General features: G+C 37.5%; 1 protein-coding gene across 2 annotated transcripts in view; it reads right to left on the minus strand.

The window, feature by feature from the left end:
* Positions 1 to 15,137, minus strand: part of PSIP1 (PC4 and SRSF1 interacting protein 1) — a 32,959-nt gene that overhangs the window by 1,013 nt on the left and 16,809 nt on the right. For both annotated transcript variants that reach the window (XM_074533218.1, XM_074533219.1), the window contains exons 9-16: positions 14,605 to 14,680; positions 13,515 to 13,740; positions 12,794 to 12,912; positions 10,506 to 10,561; positions 9,257 to 9,327; positions 5,461 to 5,562; positions 4,698 to 4,917; positions 1,772 to 1,883 (exon numbers count right to left, since the gene is read on the minus strand). In XM_074533218.1, coding sequence (XP_074389319.1) covers positions 1,772 to 1,883; positions 4,698 to 4,917; positions 5,461 to 5,562; positions 9,257 to 9,327; positions 10,506 to 10,561; positions 12,794 to 12,912; positions 13,515 to 13,740; positions 14,605 to 14,680 — 982 coding nt within the window. The remainder of the gene's footprint in view (positions 1 to 1,771; positions 1,884 to 4,697; positions 4,918 to 5,460; positions 5,563 to 9,256; positions 9,328 to 10,505; positions 10,562 to 12,793; positions 12,913 to 13,514; positions 13,741 to 14,604; positions 14,681 to 15,137) is intronic.

The raw sequence follows: 15,137 nt of genomic DNA on the forward strand, positions 1-15,137 counted from the left end.
CAGAGCTCCATTTGTGTCTGTACTGTTTGTCAGTTTAGGTGGAAAAGTGCTCTAGCCTAACATGCCTTACCTCCTGCCACTGAAATCCACTGAAATCCTCGAAGACTGAGGTAACCTTGTGGGGAAGTATGTATTTTTACAAAAAACACCCTGAAAAATGTTCTTAAGTGCCAATCAGATCAGAAATTTTAAGTTAGAGAGCTTTTTTCAAAATTTCTGAATTACATCTTCAGAAAGGTACAGAGATGTCTTCCCTCTAGCAGAGGGAGAAATGTTCAGAACTTAATACAGTCCTGTGATTTAAGAGTTTTACCAGCTCTTTGCTTAGAGTGAGCCACACAGGTGTTCTGGACATTGTTTATTTTGTTTACTTGTTTCTCATTTATAAGAAACCATATATTGCACTAAAAATGTAGAAAAAATACTGAATGAAAGGAAATTTGTATGCTGGAGAGTATGGAGCTTGAATTCAAACATGTGGATGCATTTCTCAAGATGCACTGTGTTTGCAAGGAGTTAATTTAAAAATGTAGTTTGTTGCTGTTAGCTACCAGTAACCAAGTGGGTTTCTTTATCAAAGATCATTGGAGTGTGGGCTCAAGTCCAGAGCAAACACCACACACACGCTTAATATAAATGTTTATTTTGTTTAAGCAGGGGTGTAGAATATAACCTGTGTGAGAACTTACACTTGTAACTCCACTGTGTTCCTGTAGCATGCTGCTTGTTCAGACCAAGTGAATATTTAGCATAACTGGTTGAAAACCCCCAAATCCACTTCAGTACTTCTGAGGCTGCCTCACAGTAAATACCAGATACTTTTTTATCTTAAGTGGGGGTTTTTTGTGTTGTTTTGTTGTGTTTAAGTTTACCTTACTGTAAATAACAGTCAATATTTTAACTTGGCAGATACCCAAAAGAATGCCAGGCAGCTGCAATTTCTCCTGATGTGCATGAAGACCGTGGTGAAGGGAGCTTGCTCCAATACATACTGCTGAACAAAAAGAATCTCTGAGTGCAAGGTGCAGAGTGCCTGGAGAAAGTAAAGTGTACTACAAAGTGTACTAACAAATAGTTACTAAACTTAATAGAGTTTAGTAACTATTTGTTACTAAACTCTATTAAGTGTTTCTCTTTCTGCAAGAGATTAATTGCTTGTTGTTTATGTTTACAAAACATATTTTTTGCTGCAACCAAGGTTTAAATACTTAATGCCAGACAAATTGAAGCATTCTTCTGGCTTTGTGTTTAAAATGGTAAGTGCATCCACCTCTATAAGCCAGTCAGACTTCTGGAATTTCACAGGTTTAGGTCCTAGCCTGCAGTTTGCCTGATTTGACTGATTTTTATAGCCAAACTGTAGAAAATTATTTACAGTGGCTGTCTATGAATTCACAAAAAATTAATAAATATCATTCGTTTCTGTAAGACTTGGTTCAGACTTCCTTTGCTTCCAACTTAATAGCCTAAAACACAGGAAAAAGCTTTTAGTTTGCTGAGGTCCACCACATGCTAATTCTCTCCAATAGCAAGACGTCCTGTAATGCTTTTTAAGTCTCCACCACGGCAGCAAGTGAAATAACATTTAAAATATTCATTCAAAACTTAAACAGAAGATTTGCACACTGTTACTCTCTAAAGTTGAGAGTAAACTCTGTGAAGAAAACAGTACCTTAATATGGTTAAGTAACTTCAATCTACTGCTGTTTTATTTTACATGTTTTAAACTAGAGCAGAACAGATCATCAGCTCAATAATGTTATTAACTCACTTTTTCTTACTGCCAACTTCATGCCTATCTTTCCTTTCTTCAGCACTTTCTCCATTGTGTTGTGACTGGTTGGTGTCCTGGGCTTCAGACCCTCCATTCAGAATCTTTGAACCTTTAAAATGGAAGAGGAGAAAAGTGGTACTTGCAGGAAATAAAACTGTATTATAATAGCCCTCGGTAATTTTTCTACCTTAATCAAATAAAACATTATAAATATTTCCCCTCTCACCTTGATATCCAAGCAGCTGAAACAATACAAAAGACACTAACTGATATGGCTTCAGTTTCTGAACATCCCATACAATGTGCCTCATCCCATGGGAATTGAACAGTTTGTATTTTTAATGCAATTTCAAGTTCTTCCTGTGCTTGCTAGGCTACAGATCATAGGCCTAATGCTCGTTTGTATACTGAGCAGTGAGGGAATATACTTCAGTAGTAAATTCTTTTTACCACTCTAACCAGATCAGTTAATTTTGGGGATTCTTTTTACTTTAACTGATGAAGTTACTCCATTACATCTCATTTACTCTTGAATCCAACAAATTACGTATAATCAAAATACAAGTTATATAAAAGAAGTGTTTAATGATAGCATGGATTTTTCAAGCAGAAAAGCAGCACTAGGCTGGAAGTAGTATTTAGTGAAGTCAAAGCAGAAAAATTTAACATATTTTAGAATTTCTGTGATGACTACATGTTTTGCTGTGGTATAATATAAGTCAGTGGGTTTTAAGTGAGTTTAGGAACGTCACTCTCTGAAGTGATGGTCCATTTTACTTGAAGTTGTAAATTTATAAAAGAACTCCTCTATGAAACTAAAGAGTTACAGTGAGAAAAAATACAAGATGTTATTAATCTGAATATTTACAGTTTATCTGTTTACACTTGCTCAGAATCAGTTCTAAACTCAAAGGCTACAGGAGGAATTCAAGAAAACAGTAAATGCTATATTACCATGTTACAAAGCAGATGATCTGATGCTGTGCATTAAGTAGCACCAATTACAGCATCATTCTCTGTCTTGACTGTCATAGTGAAGATAGTCAAGGTTCAGCAGTACAGTTTTTAAAAGGGCAAAAGAATGCATATAAGGATCAGATTTTCTTTTTACAGCAAATAAAGAAAAAACTACTTCCATAAAATATTCCTCTACTCTGATAGAACTTCTTCCCATTCTTCATGTGACTGGGCAACAACCTGGTATTTCACTGTGTGTGTTCTGCTGAAGTTGTGTTAACCTTATCTGGAGTGGCTTCGCTAGCCAGACTATGCCCAGGAAGCCTCTCAATATAGTTTCTTTGTTAAAGTATTAGTTGTGCTATCACTGGTTTGGGGAAAGATCTGTATGGAACCTCTACTTCATCACACATTCTCTCACCAGAAAATGGTTTTAATCATCCTTTAATCATCCTTGCTTTTTTAGCAATTACAAGTATAGTGATATTCCTACTATAGTTGTGTTTAATCCTTGGCACCTCAGTTACAGTAATTTGTTTAGTCTTGATCCATGTGGTGTTAACTTTTAAATGATTTTCTGGGAAAAAAAAAAAACAAAACAGTTCTGCTTCCAAAATTCAATTTCAAAGTAAATGCAGTTTCTGTGAGGTACGTGTGGAGATCAAGGATCTAAATAACTTGAATAGATGAGCAGAACTCCTATATTGCAACATAGCTTTCCAGTGCGTCTGTCTCATTTTGTTCTTCCATTTAAAAATGCATATATTTTAGTACTGACTTAAAGTTATTATTCAGCCTGCTTACTACAGAAAGCTTTTGATATTCTGCTGTACAAGTGCTCATGATTGATGTGGAACTGTACTGTTAAGAGCATAAATACATTCTCCTGCCATAAGTTGTTATTTCTTTATTGTCAGGCTGAAGAACTACTGAAGTTGTATCTGGAAAGTAACACAGAAGTGGTTAAAAGTTGCTGCTACACATGGTAGAGCATGCATGATATAGAAAGAGGCCTAGGGAAGGAAACCAAGCAGTTTCAAGTTCTCATTCAGTGGCAGAAGCTTAGGCACTAAAAAACTACTAGAGGAATAGAACATTGTGTTGGTGTTGGCTGGGGTAGAGTTAATTTTCTTCATGGTGGTGAATATGGGGCTGTGTTCTGGATTTGTGCTGAATGCAAAGTTGATATACAGAGATGTTTTTTTACTTCTGAGCAGAGCTTACACACACCCAAGGCCTTTTTACGTTCCCACACTGGGGAAGAACCTGGGGGTGCATGGGAGGTGACAGCCGAGACAGATGATCCAAACTGACATTCCAGACCATATGGCATCACAATCAGTATGTGAAGTAGTGGGGAAGGAAGGGGGAATATATTTGAGTCATGGCATATTTTTCCTATTATGTGTGAGGGCCCTGCTCTGCTGGCGATGGCTGAACACCTGCCTGCCCATGGGAAGCACTGAATTAATTCCTTGGTTTGCTTTCATGGAGACAGCTTTTGCTTTCCCCATTAAACTGCTTATCCCCCCATGTAAGTTTTCTTTCTTTTATGGTTCTGATTCTCTCCCTGATCCTACTGGTGGAGGAGTGAGCGAGCGGCTGTGAGGGGTTTGGCTGCTGGCTTGGGTTAAATGGTATATGCCATTCTACCTCACATGCAATGTTTTGGGGTGTTTTTTTTTTAAATTCTGTAATCAAGTTAGATAATTTACAGAAGTAAAATTTGCAAGACCTAATTTTTGCAAAAGTCATTTCCTTTAGCCAACTGAGATAAAATAGCCATGGTAAATGTTACATTGAATTTGAAAGTTATTTGTAGCAGTACTGTCCTTGACAACTTCAGATATGAAAAGGTTTTCATAGACTGGTGAAATTCCTGCATCAAGGATATTTTGAAGTTAGCTCAGAAATAATGGAGATTAAGTCTTTTATGTGACAAGAAAGGAAAGCCACAGTGACTTACCTGTTTGGTCTTTTTCCTTTTCAGTTTTTTTATTTGCTCCTTTCTTCCCCTGTTCTTTGGTTTTATTAGCTTCTTCATGCTGCTTTTGCTCAGCAAGTGATTTATTCAGTACTTGGGAAAGAACAGAATCTCCTTCCCCAACCAGAAACATGGTCTTGAACTTATTATATAGCATTGTAGATTTCTCCATGATAACTTGGCTAATTTTAAATTTCCGTATCTGAAATCAAAGTAATAAAACAGGCTCCACTTAGGTCCTTAAATATCTGTGTAATTTCATTACATGCTAGCTTAAATTAATTTAACCTACAATGAGATCATAGGCTTTTGCACTTGAAGTGTCACAGAACTGCCAGATTGAGAGGGATCTCAAAAGATCTTCTGGTCCTACAGTTCACAAGAAAGGGACCACATTATCAAGGACCCTTGATCCCATCACAATTTGAAAACCTGTAGAGATGGAACTCCACCACATCCCTGAGGAGGCTGTTACAGTAAAACAACTGTTCTTACTGAAAAAAAAAACCCCAACTTTTTTAGCATCAGAATAAAACCTTTCCCAGTGCAACTTGTACCCATTGCCCTACAATGGGTGAAGACAAAAGCCTCGACCATGTCTTTTGCAGCAGCCCTTTAAACTACATGTCTACATCATTCTTGATCTGTAGGGATCCAGACTGGACAGAGTGCTCCAATAGTAAACAAAGCTGGTATCAATTTAGGAAAACATATACTCTACATTAACTAACACTGAAAATCTCACCTTCTTGAGAGTTAAGATCATCTCTGTATGTTTCTGAGCTTGTTGCATTGTGACTTGAAGGGATGCAAGCTCATCAAGAGCCTCAATGCACCTGTTCACATCCTGTATATAAACAAAGAATTAGTCTGAAGACTTACATATTGGTAATCTTTAATTAGCCATACTAATCTAACTTCTGCATTCAATGACATCCTTCCATAATTAATTCTTCCTGAATTTGACTATGTACCTAATTTTAGAACAATTTATATAGTCAAACTCGCCAACAAAAATTTAACACTAGTTGTCTCTTAGCTCCTCCCATAAAAGGCAGATTATATTTAATTAAGTTGTAACATTTAGCAAGAATTTTAAGCTTTCAACATACATAAAAAGTAAGCTTTATGCTGCTTTCATGATTTGAGAACTTCTATGCTCAAAGCTGTTCACCATAGTCAGGCTTTACCATGCACAATTTTTCACAAGTGATTAACCACTGAGAAGACAGGAAGGCACTGTAGTTAACACAAAGAACTGTTCTTATATACTCCCTGCCACCCAATATGCTTTGCCCTCTTTTTAAGTTTTCACAGATGCACCACCATCCAGTGTGAGTGGCTCAGCCATGCCCTGCAGTGGTTCCTCCACTGGAGCAGGCTGGAACTGATCAAGTCTAGCAGAAGGCAGTCCCCCACCACCTCAGTACCAGAACCTTGCTTCCAACACCCAGAACAACTCTGTGTTTCCCTAGCTGGAACAGCTTCCTGCTCCTCATGCCATACTTCTTCACTCATGCTTATTTTCTTTTCTCTTTATTTTCTCCAGACTGAACACTCCCAGCTCTCTTGGCTTCCTCTTTTTCAACACATGCTTCAAGCCACTAATCCATCTTTGTGGCCCTTTACTGGGCACCCTACAGTAGGTCCATGTCTCTATTTTTCTAGGGAGCTTAAAATACAGTCCAGTATCTCATCAGTGCCAAGCAGAGCACAACCACCACACTCCTTCCATGTTCTGGCAACTCTCTCTAATGCAGCCCAGAAAACTATTAGCCACTTTGAACTGCAGAACTGTGATGGTGGCTCATGCTAAGCTTGGTGTCTACCAAGACCCCCAGGTCATTTTCTGACAAACTGCTATTCAGCCACTCAGTCTCCAGCCCATGCTGGAGGCACAGGGTTGTCATTTCACAGGTGCACTACTGGAATTGAAGTTGATGAAGTTCCTGTTGACCCATTTCTCCAGCCTGTTCAAGTCTCTCTGGATGGTAACCCTCCCATCAAACCTTTCATTACAGTTTTCTATGATTTGCAAACTTGCTATAGGTGTGGTTTGTGTCATCATCCCAGTCTTTAATGACATGTTTTAATAGTACTGACTAGTGACTGGCCTGTAGCTGGACCCTGCCACCAATTAGTTTTTTTGTGTCCTGCTGGTCAGCCAGTTTTCAGTCCACCTTTTCATCCACCTTTTTAGTTCAGACCTCTTAAGTTTATCTTTGAAGCTGTCCTGAGAGACAGTGTCAAAAGCCTTTTTTATCTTAACAGAAACAATATCCATTCTTTCATCCACCAAGCCGACCATCTCACAAAAGGACATCATTTTAGTCAAGCATAATTTCATCTTCATTATGCTGATAAGTCTCAGAGCTCTTACTGTACTTTATATCACTGGAAACAATTTCTAGGAGGATTTGTCCCATCACATTTCAAGGGACTGGTGTGAGAATTACTGGCCTGTAGTAACCTAGATCCTCCTTCTGCAAGATGAGTGAGACATTTGCTGTCTTCCTGTCCTCAGGAACCAGCCCCTCATCACCATGACTTTTCAAAAACAAAATGGAGTGGATGGATAACGACATCACCAGCTCCTCTGGCACTCTTATGCTTATTCTGTATTGGATCTCTGTCTAAATGTTCTCTAATTTGATCTTTGTTCTCTGAGCATCAAGGTTTTCTTGTTTTAATCTTCCCATGATCTCAGGGACCTAGGATTCCTGAACAGAATTGTACAAGCAAACTGAAGTCAAGAAGACACTGGTGACCTCAGACTTTTCACTACTTGTTACCTCCTATTTAATTCACTAGGGTGCCTATCTCCGTATCCCATTCAGCAGCAGGCCCACATTTTCCTAGACTTTAAGATGAATCAACCTTGAGAAGGAGGTAATCCCTAAAAGTGAGCCAGGTCTCCTTGTCCTGTCTTCCTTCTAGCACGGTCTTTTAAGAGATTCTTCAAAGCAGATCCCTGTAGAGGTCAAAGTCTGCTCTCCTGAGTCCAGGGCTGTGATCCTTTTCATCCTGCTCCCTTCTCCCTGAACTTCTCTACCACAGTCACTGCAGCCAAGGTTGCCCCCACCTTCATATGCCTGACCAGATCTTTGCTTTCTGGAGGATCAGGTCTTGCCTTATCAACTCCTTCATCACCTGTGTTAGGCAATTATCAAACTCCAGAAGCTTCCGGCATTGTAGTGTTATGTGCATGTCCTTTCAGCAAATACTAGGATGTTTTAAGCTTTCAGTTAGAATCAAAGGTGTCTCCCCACTATCTTAAGATGACTAAATTCTCTACTTCTCCTTGATCAGGTGATCTGCAGAAGATATTCTCAGGATGTCACTCATTTTGGTTTGCCCATTAATCCTGACCTATAAGCTCCCAGTTGGCTTATCAGCTCTCCCAGTGCAAAGCTCCATACATTTCAGCTGGTCTCTCACATAAAGTTATCCTTCATCTTGTATTCCCAGCTTCCCATCTTTCCTAAAGAGCCTGTAAACATATAAGGCAAGGCTCACCTCACTTCTACCTGAATCTCTGATACCAATAAAACCACAGCCCTGCAATTGCAGAGAGATGTCCAGTTTCCCACAACAGCTCCTCACACTATATGTATGAGTGTACAGACATCCCTAAGAGAAACACAGTTGTGCTGACATTCCAGAAAGGTTATGAGAGCTTTCCTCATTATGCTAAGCTGCATGGAGTAACTCCTCATTTAATGTGCTGATGCTTGTGATCATGCCACTTCAGTCCTGTTCTGCAAAGAAATTCTGATGATTACTAAGTCATTTTACATCATGCTGCTGACATCTGTTTACATCTGATTGCCATCCTGCTCCACCATTTCCTCCTCTGCTATCATTCCTAGTTTGATGCTCTTTAACTAGGCTGGCTAGCCCACTGGCAGCACTATTTTTGGGTAGCTCCTGCCACCTCCTAGCACACCTATCCACTCCTTCGTGACAGCTTTCCTCAATAAAGGGATCACTACCTGGGTCCCCATGCCTTACTATTACCCTCAAAGTCACACAGCCATGCTTGATACTTTCCAAGTGTCCCGTGACAGTATCATGGGTGCCCAACCTGAAAATCTGCAGCAGCAAATAGTCATAAGGCCAGAAAGCCTCAAATATCTGCCAGTAACATACCAAACCCAAGCCCCTGACAAGCAGCAGATTTCCCTTGACAGTGAGTGGAGTTGGACTGGAGCCCTAATCACTTGCATCCTGCTGCTGCATCCAGTGTCCTGGCGTTTCCACATGGCTCAACAAGCTGACCTGGCACCAGATGTTCTATTTGATGTAATTCTGTCTGAATGCTTCTGGTAAATAATTTACTATGTAGCATTTTCAAACAAAACAGATTTCATTTGCTGACACTTATCTTTCACTGCCCACAGTAACCACATTTAAGCACTAGTTATCCTTCATATGGAAAAAATGCCTTTAATTTTCAGAGTATTAATTAAAAACAAGAACACATGCCAAGTATTTCCTACTGGAATTTGAAACATGAATCAGTTAAAAAAAAACATACTTACAAGATTATCAATTTTCAGGGAATTCTTTATTTCTGCATGTATCCTTTGAAGCCTAGAATCCACTGAAGTTTCTGAAGATTAAAAATAATACTCATGAACATTTGTTAATCACATTCGGTTTGCTTTTACAGAAATAATTCCACAAGAATGAACCTCATACAGAAGGCAGAAGACAACAGGCAGACATCCTACATGCAGGTGCACACATAAATACAATCAGAAGAAAAGTACACAGCTTTTTAAAATTGAATAAATTGTGTGGCAACCCACGCAATTTTTTCCTTAGGAGTTACAACTGAAAAGACTTTTCTATTCCAAAACACAGCTGTCACCCTCTAATTGTAGGCCAGCTTAATGAGAGGTTTTAATAAATTTTAAGAATTATAAAGCTGGAAGACTCTCCATGACAGAACACCTGGATATTGATGGTTTGTTTTCAGTAAGCTGGTCACAATTCAAGTTACAGTCCAAATCCATTAAAATAAAATGTCCCCAGTACACATGGTTCAAAAGTGTGAAAGATGAATGGACATGGCATTCCTGAATTCAGATGCTGAATGCCTGCTTGGATTTAGTACATATTCTGAACAATAGTGCAAACAAACAGATTTCTTTAAGTCAAACCCATCTTGGATGGGTTTGGATTGCTTTTATTTGCCCTCTTGCTGCAACACTGGGTTGAGTGGAGTCCATGCCACTGGATCTGTACTATACCTCTAAGTTTCAGATTACAGACAGTGGTTTTGATTGGCCTCAAAGATAGGAGTACTGAAAAAGGAATTCCTTATCCCTATGAAGGACAGTCAGCAGGCAAGACCATAGTAATCTGAATCTAAGCCACCTACTTAGTGAGAGGTAGTATCTAAATAGTTTTGAGAGGTCCCTCAGAGTATTGTGTTATGAGAAGATACAAAGGAAAACATAATGGGAATGACTGAAGTGATTTATATCAAAGAATAAAAGCTTTTTTCTCATGTTCACAAACAGAAGAGACTGGGGTTTAAAAGATCAAATGACAGTAAAGTCAGAAAAGTAAAGACCTGTTCTACTACACTGCACTGCAGAAAGAACACTGAAGAATAAAAACTGCATTGTTTCACAAACATGAAAGAAGAATCATGGATCAAACACCTCAGACTGAGACCACACATGCCACACTCAGCAGTACATTATCTTATGGAAGAATGGAAGAAATTCCATTCAAAATATAAAATGATCAAAAATACCGGTTTAGATTCTTTCAACTAACCTCTCTTCTTCTCAATCTTCTTAACTTCTGCTTTCTTGCCTTCTTCTTTATTCTGCCTATCAAAAATGTTGAAATGTTTTTTACAATGTTGTAAAGTCTGCTTTTTTCCCCCCAGTTTTTGGATAAGATGCAATATCGAGGAATTATCTTTACTAAAACATTAGCATGCAAAAATCACAAATAACCAAATCCTGGTTTTGAAGGACAAACAACCTAACAAAAATTAATCAGCTGAGATACTGCTGGTAAGTCCTCCGTACTCATTTTTCTACAAGCAAATTAAAGGATTTTAAAAAAAAAGTAATCTCCAAACTGTATTTTGGTTTTTGTTGCATAGTAACATAACATATTAACTGGTGAAATGGCATTATATAGAACTAATTTATGGAGAAAGAAAACATTTTAAAAAGGAGTAGAATTATTTACCATTACCACAGGGAATTTATGGAGAGATCAATTAACCATAATCAGTTCCTATATGACTATTCTCTCAAATAATGAATTGTAATAGTGTACATATCTTACAATTGGTCATAAATGTATCAGTAATACAGAAAAAAAAAATTATTACAAGTACAGTGAAACCTCCTTAATCTTCCCCAAGTTGTATCACTGAAAATAAAGCTAAGACTCAAGAAAAACAACAAAAAAAGTCTCCATTTCAGTTATAGAATGAAGACAGGCAGAAATCTTTGAGGCAAGCTTTTGAGCTCTTTATGCAGAGAGGATCATGAACTTCTGTTTAACAATCCCTCAGTATTGTCTGACTGAGGAATTTAAAAGCCTACTTTTAGAATTTTCATATTTCAGCATATCATAACTAAATGTCCTGTGACTAGTTTTCATCTTTCTACTAATATGCATACATAAAACATGTAGGCCTGCATGTCTTCCATGTTTCTTTCATAAAGAACAGAAAACTTGTCTGCTTCAACTAGCAGCACAATTTCAACAGTACAGATAAACTTTGCATATGTACAGAATGATGTACAAAGCACCTTAACTAAATAAATACTTATGAAGTAGCTACCAGAAAATAGAAACTACAATGATGAGCAAAATAATCAAAACATGTATCAGCCTATACTAGTTTTACCAATATTGAGTTTTGTGGTATTAGTCATTAGCTGTAATTAAATTCATTATTCATTCACTACTTCTCCTTTATGTCACTGAAACAAAACTATCTACCCTCCAATGCACAAAATATGACAGCTATTTAAAAGCAAAAATTTGATTGTTATTACTAAATCAATATATGACAGTTTGATTCCCAAAATCAAATCAGCATGTGTTAAATAGTGATATATTAAAAGACACTAAGGCAATTTATTATCTCTGAAACTAGAAATGCTTAAGTTTGCCACAAGTAGGTAGAGTATTTATGTTAGGTCTCCAGAGGAAGAAGAGGAAAAAGGGCTGGAGCATGAGAAAATAAATACCCAAACAAACTACACTTTTATTAGTGAATGTGAAAAAGATAGGGGTTTTTTGTTACAGGTAAAGGGGACCTTTATTTTATTCCTTCCCTCCAAATTTTTACCTTGTTCTTTGCCTTTCTTCTGCCCTCCCACCAATGGTGGGGATGAGAACATCAAGCTCTTGTGGTGCAGCTTCTTCACCCATTTGCAGAATAGTGAATGAGTCAGATTTCCTCCTATTGTCCTACTGTCCAAGTTCCTGATGGGATCTTCTCTCTATTCTTAAGTTTGATTTGTGTAATCTTCTAAATGCAGTTTGTTCTTGGTATCATTTAACTAGCTTTGCAATACTACAGTAATTACCTTTTCCTTGTTCTGCTTGACAGCATGTGCTCCAACTGTCAGAGAAGGAAATGCTTTCCTGATAACCTATGCATTCCATACCTCATCAAAAATCTATAACCATGAATTCACAGGACCTAACAGGTCCTACCAATTTTTTCTAAAATTTTAAAGAAAAATATATGGCTGTCCTGAACAGTTTTTCACACGAACCCCTTTTGCATGGATATTCTCAAGTTAGTTCTAAAGAGAACATACCTGTACTCTGCTAGAGATTCTGTATCACTGAAAGACTGACATCACTTAATTTCTATGTTCTATTCTTCCCACAAAGGCACATTTTAGTTCAAAGAGCTTTACACCTTCCCCTCAAAAAGAAGTAAAGATAGAAAACCAAAAAGGCCAGGGGGAGATAAAAGTAGAACACAGAGCAAAACAGGTTGGAACTTTTTCAGAAGTTTCACCTCCTGTTAGATTCAAAATATTCCTACAACTTGCAGGCATTACATGCTAAAATAGACTCACGATTCAGATTCTGTCTGTTCCTCTTGCTTACGCTTTCTTTCTGTTACTTCTTTCTCATGTTGGCTTCTTACAGTGTTTCTTCTGTGAGCTGCTGGAAAGCTTCTTCCCCCTTTTTTCTTCTGTGTTTTAGGATTGGAAAGAAATGTAACATTATTATGGTTTCGGTAAGCAGATGAAACTAAGTATCTTTGAAATAACTCTGCTCCATGGAGCAGCCTGACAAACACTGGCTTTCCCTGAAGCTAAACACAATTTCATTAGTCCTTTCTCCTTTTTTCTTTTCAAAACTAAGCACCAGAGGGCAATGCTAAGGGCAGTATTAAGCACCAGAAAAACAAAGACATTACAAATTGCTGGCTAGAAACAGTTTTGTACCTTTTAAAAATGTGATTTCAAGCCACATGTTCTCCAGATGCACCCAAGGAAAACAACATCTGTCTTCCAGGGAACATAAAATCAAAAAAACCCCACAAGCCTCTTGACATTTAAGTCTTTTGTTAAAAATACATCTTAGAAAAGATGCTTTTCTTAGAAAATACTCAAAGAATTCCTGACAGAATTATTTGAGAAAAATATACTTCTGAAAATTTTATTCTATATATCTGTACACCAGCCATGCCAGACTCCTACTGTCATTAAGATTTAACATTAACTTGGAGAAAGATCTCCAAGTGATACTACTTTCCTCTAAAATAAATTCATCAGGAAAGCAAAATTATACCTTGTCCCCTTCTTGTTCTTCTCCTTCATCTTCAGAATCAGAAGCTGATGCAGAACCCACTTTTGCAACATTTTTTCTTTTTGGTTCACCTTCTTTCTTTCCTTCTTTTTTATCAAATTCCTTCTTTGATTTCTCCTCTTCCTTCTGCCCTTCCTCATCTTTCTTTCCTTGCTTTTTGGGTTTTTCTTCTGTTCCTTTTTTCTTTGTCTTCTCCTCTTCACTAACACTAAAACAAAAATAGTATTTAGGCATCACGTCTAGTATCTACAGTGACTTCAAAGAACAACATTCTAATTCAGAAAGCTGGGTCTTTTTAACCACAGAACAGTAAAATGATGAAGTTAATTCACTTAACGACTCTCCAAAAATACTCTTTCTCTGAAAATTAAAACCCACTACCTGGGGGAGGAAGAGCCCCCAGCAAATAAATATCAGTATGGAGGGCCTAATGAAGGTAACATGAACAGAAGTGCATAGATCCTCACCCAAGAAGCTAATTCTCCATGGACTCCCCACACACAGATGGGTCTGTAGGACCCAAAGTGCATACACTGTAAACTAGATTTATAAAGTATACTTATTTAAGTTGTTCCTATTCCAAAACCAGGTATCTGCCAATTTATAGAAAACTAAACCTATGTTCAACTTTTTCTTGAGTTACTAGAAGCACTAAACTTGACATAAGAACTGTAGACAGCAAAACCAAAATTCTGATAACTAACAGTGTTGCAATTTCATCAGAAGAGATTTCTGAAACAAAAATGTACAAAAAGAAAAACACTATTTTATTTTTGTATGATGTTGCTTTTTTTTTTTAATAAACACCTTTCCTCTTCATTCAGTATACAATAAGGATATATAAGGAATTTTGTACAGATTGGACAAGTTAGGAAGATTAAGATTCTTCTCTCTCATGTTTCAGAAATGTCCTTCCTTGAATGTCTCTGTATTAGAAAAGTGTCTACACAAATAGTAATTTATACTGAACACTAACAGGGCAAAACCCTGTAAGGAGTAATAATTCACAAGTCTTAGCATAAGGAGCAGCACAGTTGACAATGAAAAAGCTTTATAATAAGAAAAAACTTACAAGTCACTCTCTGAAAGAGATGATGGCTTCACCAGCTTGGGTCTCCCTCTTGGTTTTGGAACTTTTGCTTCAGAAGCTAGGAGTTATACAGAAGTAACAGGTTAATCCATAGCCACCATCTGCTCCTTGTCTATGTCTCAAGATACTTACTCAACAGACATAAGCCATGCTTAAATCAAAATACATCCCCTTTGTTACTGTACAGAATTCAAATTAACTGAGTACCAAACTTAATCAAGATCTCTCTGTAAGTTAAAGTGCTGGCAGTTTTTTTAGCTGACTGGTGGATTAAAAAAACTTTGATGGTTTCTAGCCACAGGCTCTGGCTACTAATTCTTGTGCTTTTGGCAATCTATGTAGTTGCAAATGTGAAACATTTGTTTCACATGTTGCATAACTAAGATGGATATTAAATTAGATAATGAGAAGCCTGACATTAGAGAATGAAAGGTAGTCACTTATGTTTACATTTATAGTTTGTTGTCCACTAGATTTACCCATATCTTGGGTTTCCATCACTTTTCAGGCTAACA

This window comes from Zonotrichia albicollis, chromosome Z (assembly GCF_047830755.1).
Source record: "Zonotrichia albicollis isolate bZonAlb1 chromosome Z, bZonAlb1.hap1, whole genome shotgun sequence".
Taxonomy (NCBI): domain Eukaryota; kingdom Metazoa; phylum Chordata; class Aves; order Passeriformes; family Passerellidae; genus Zonotrichia; species Zonotrichia albicollis.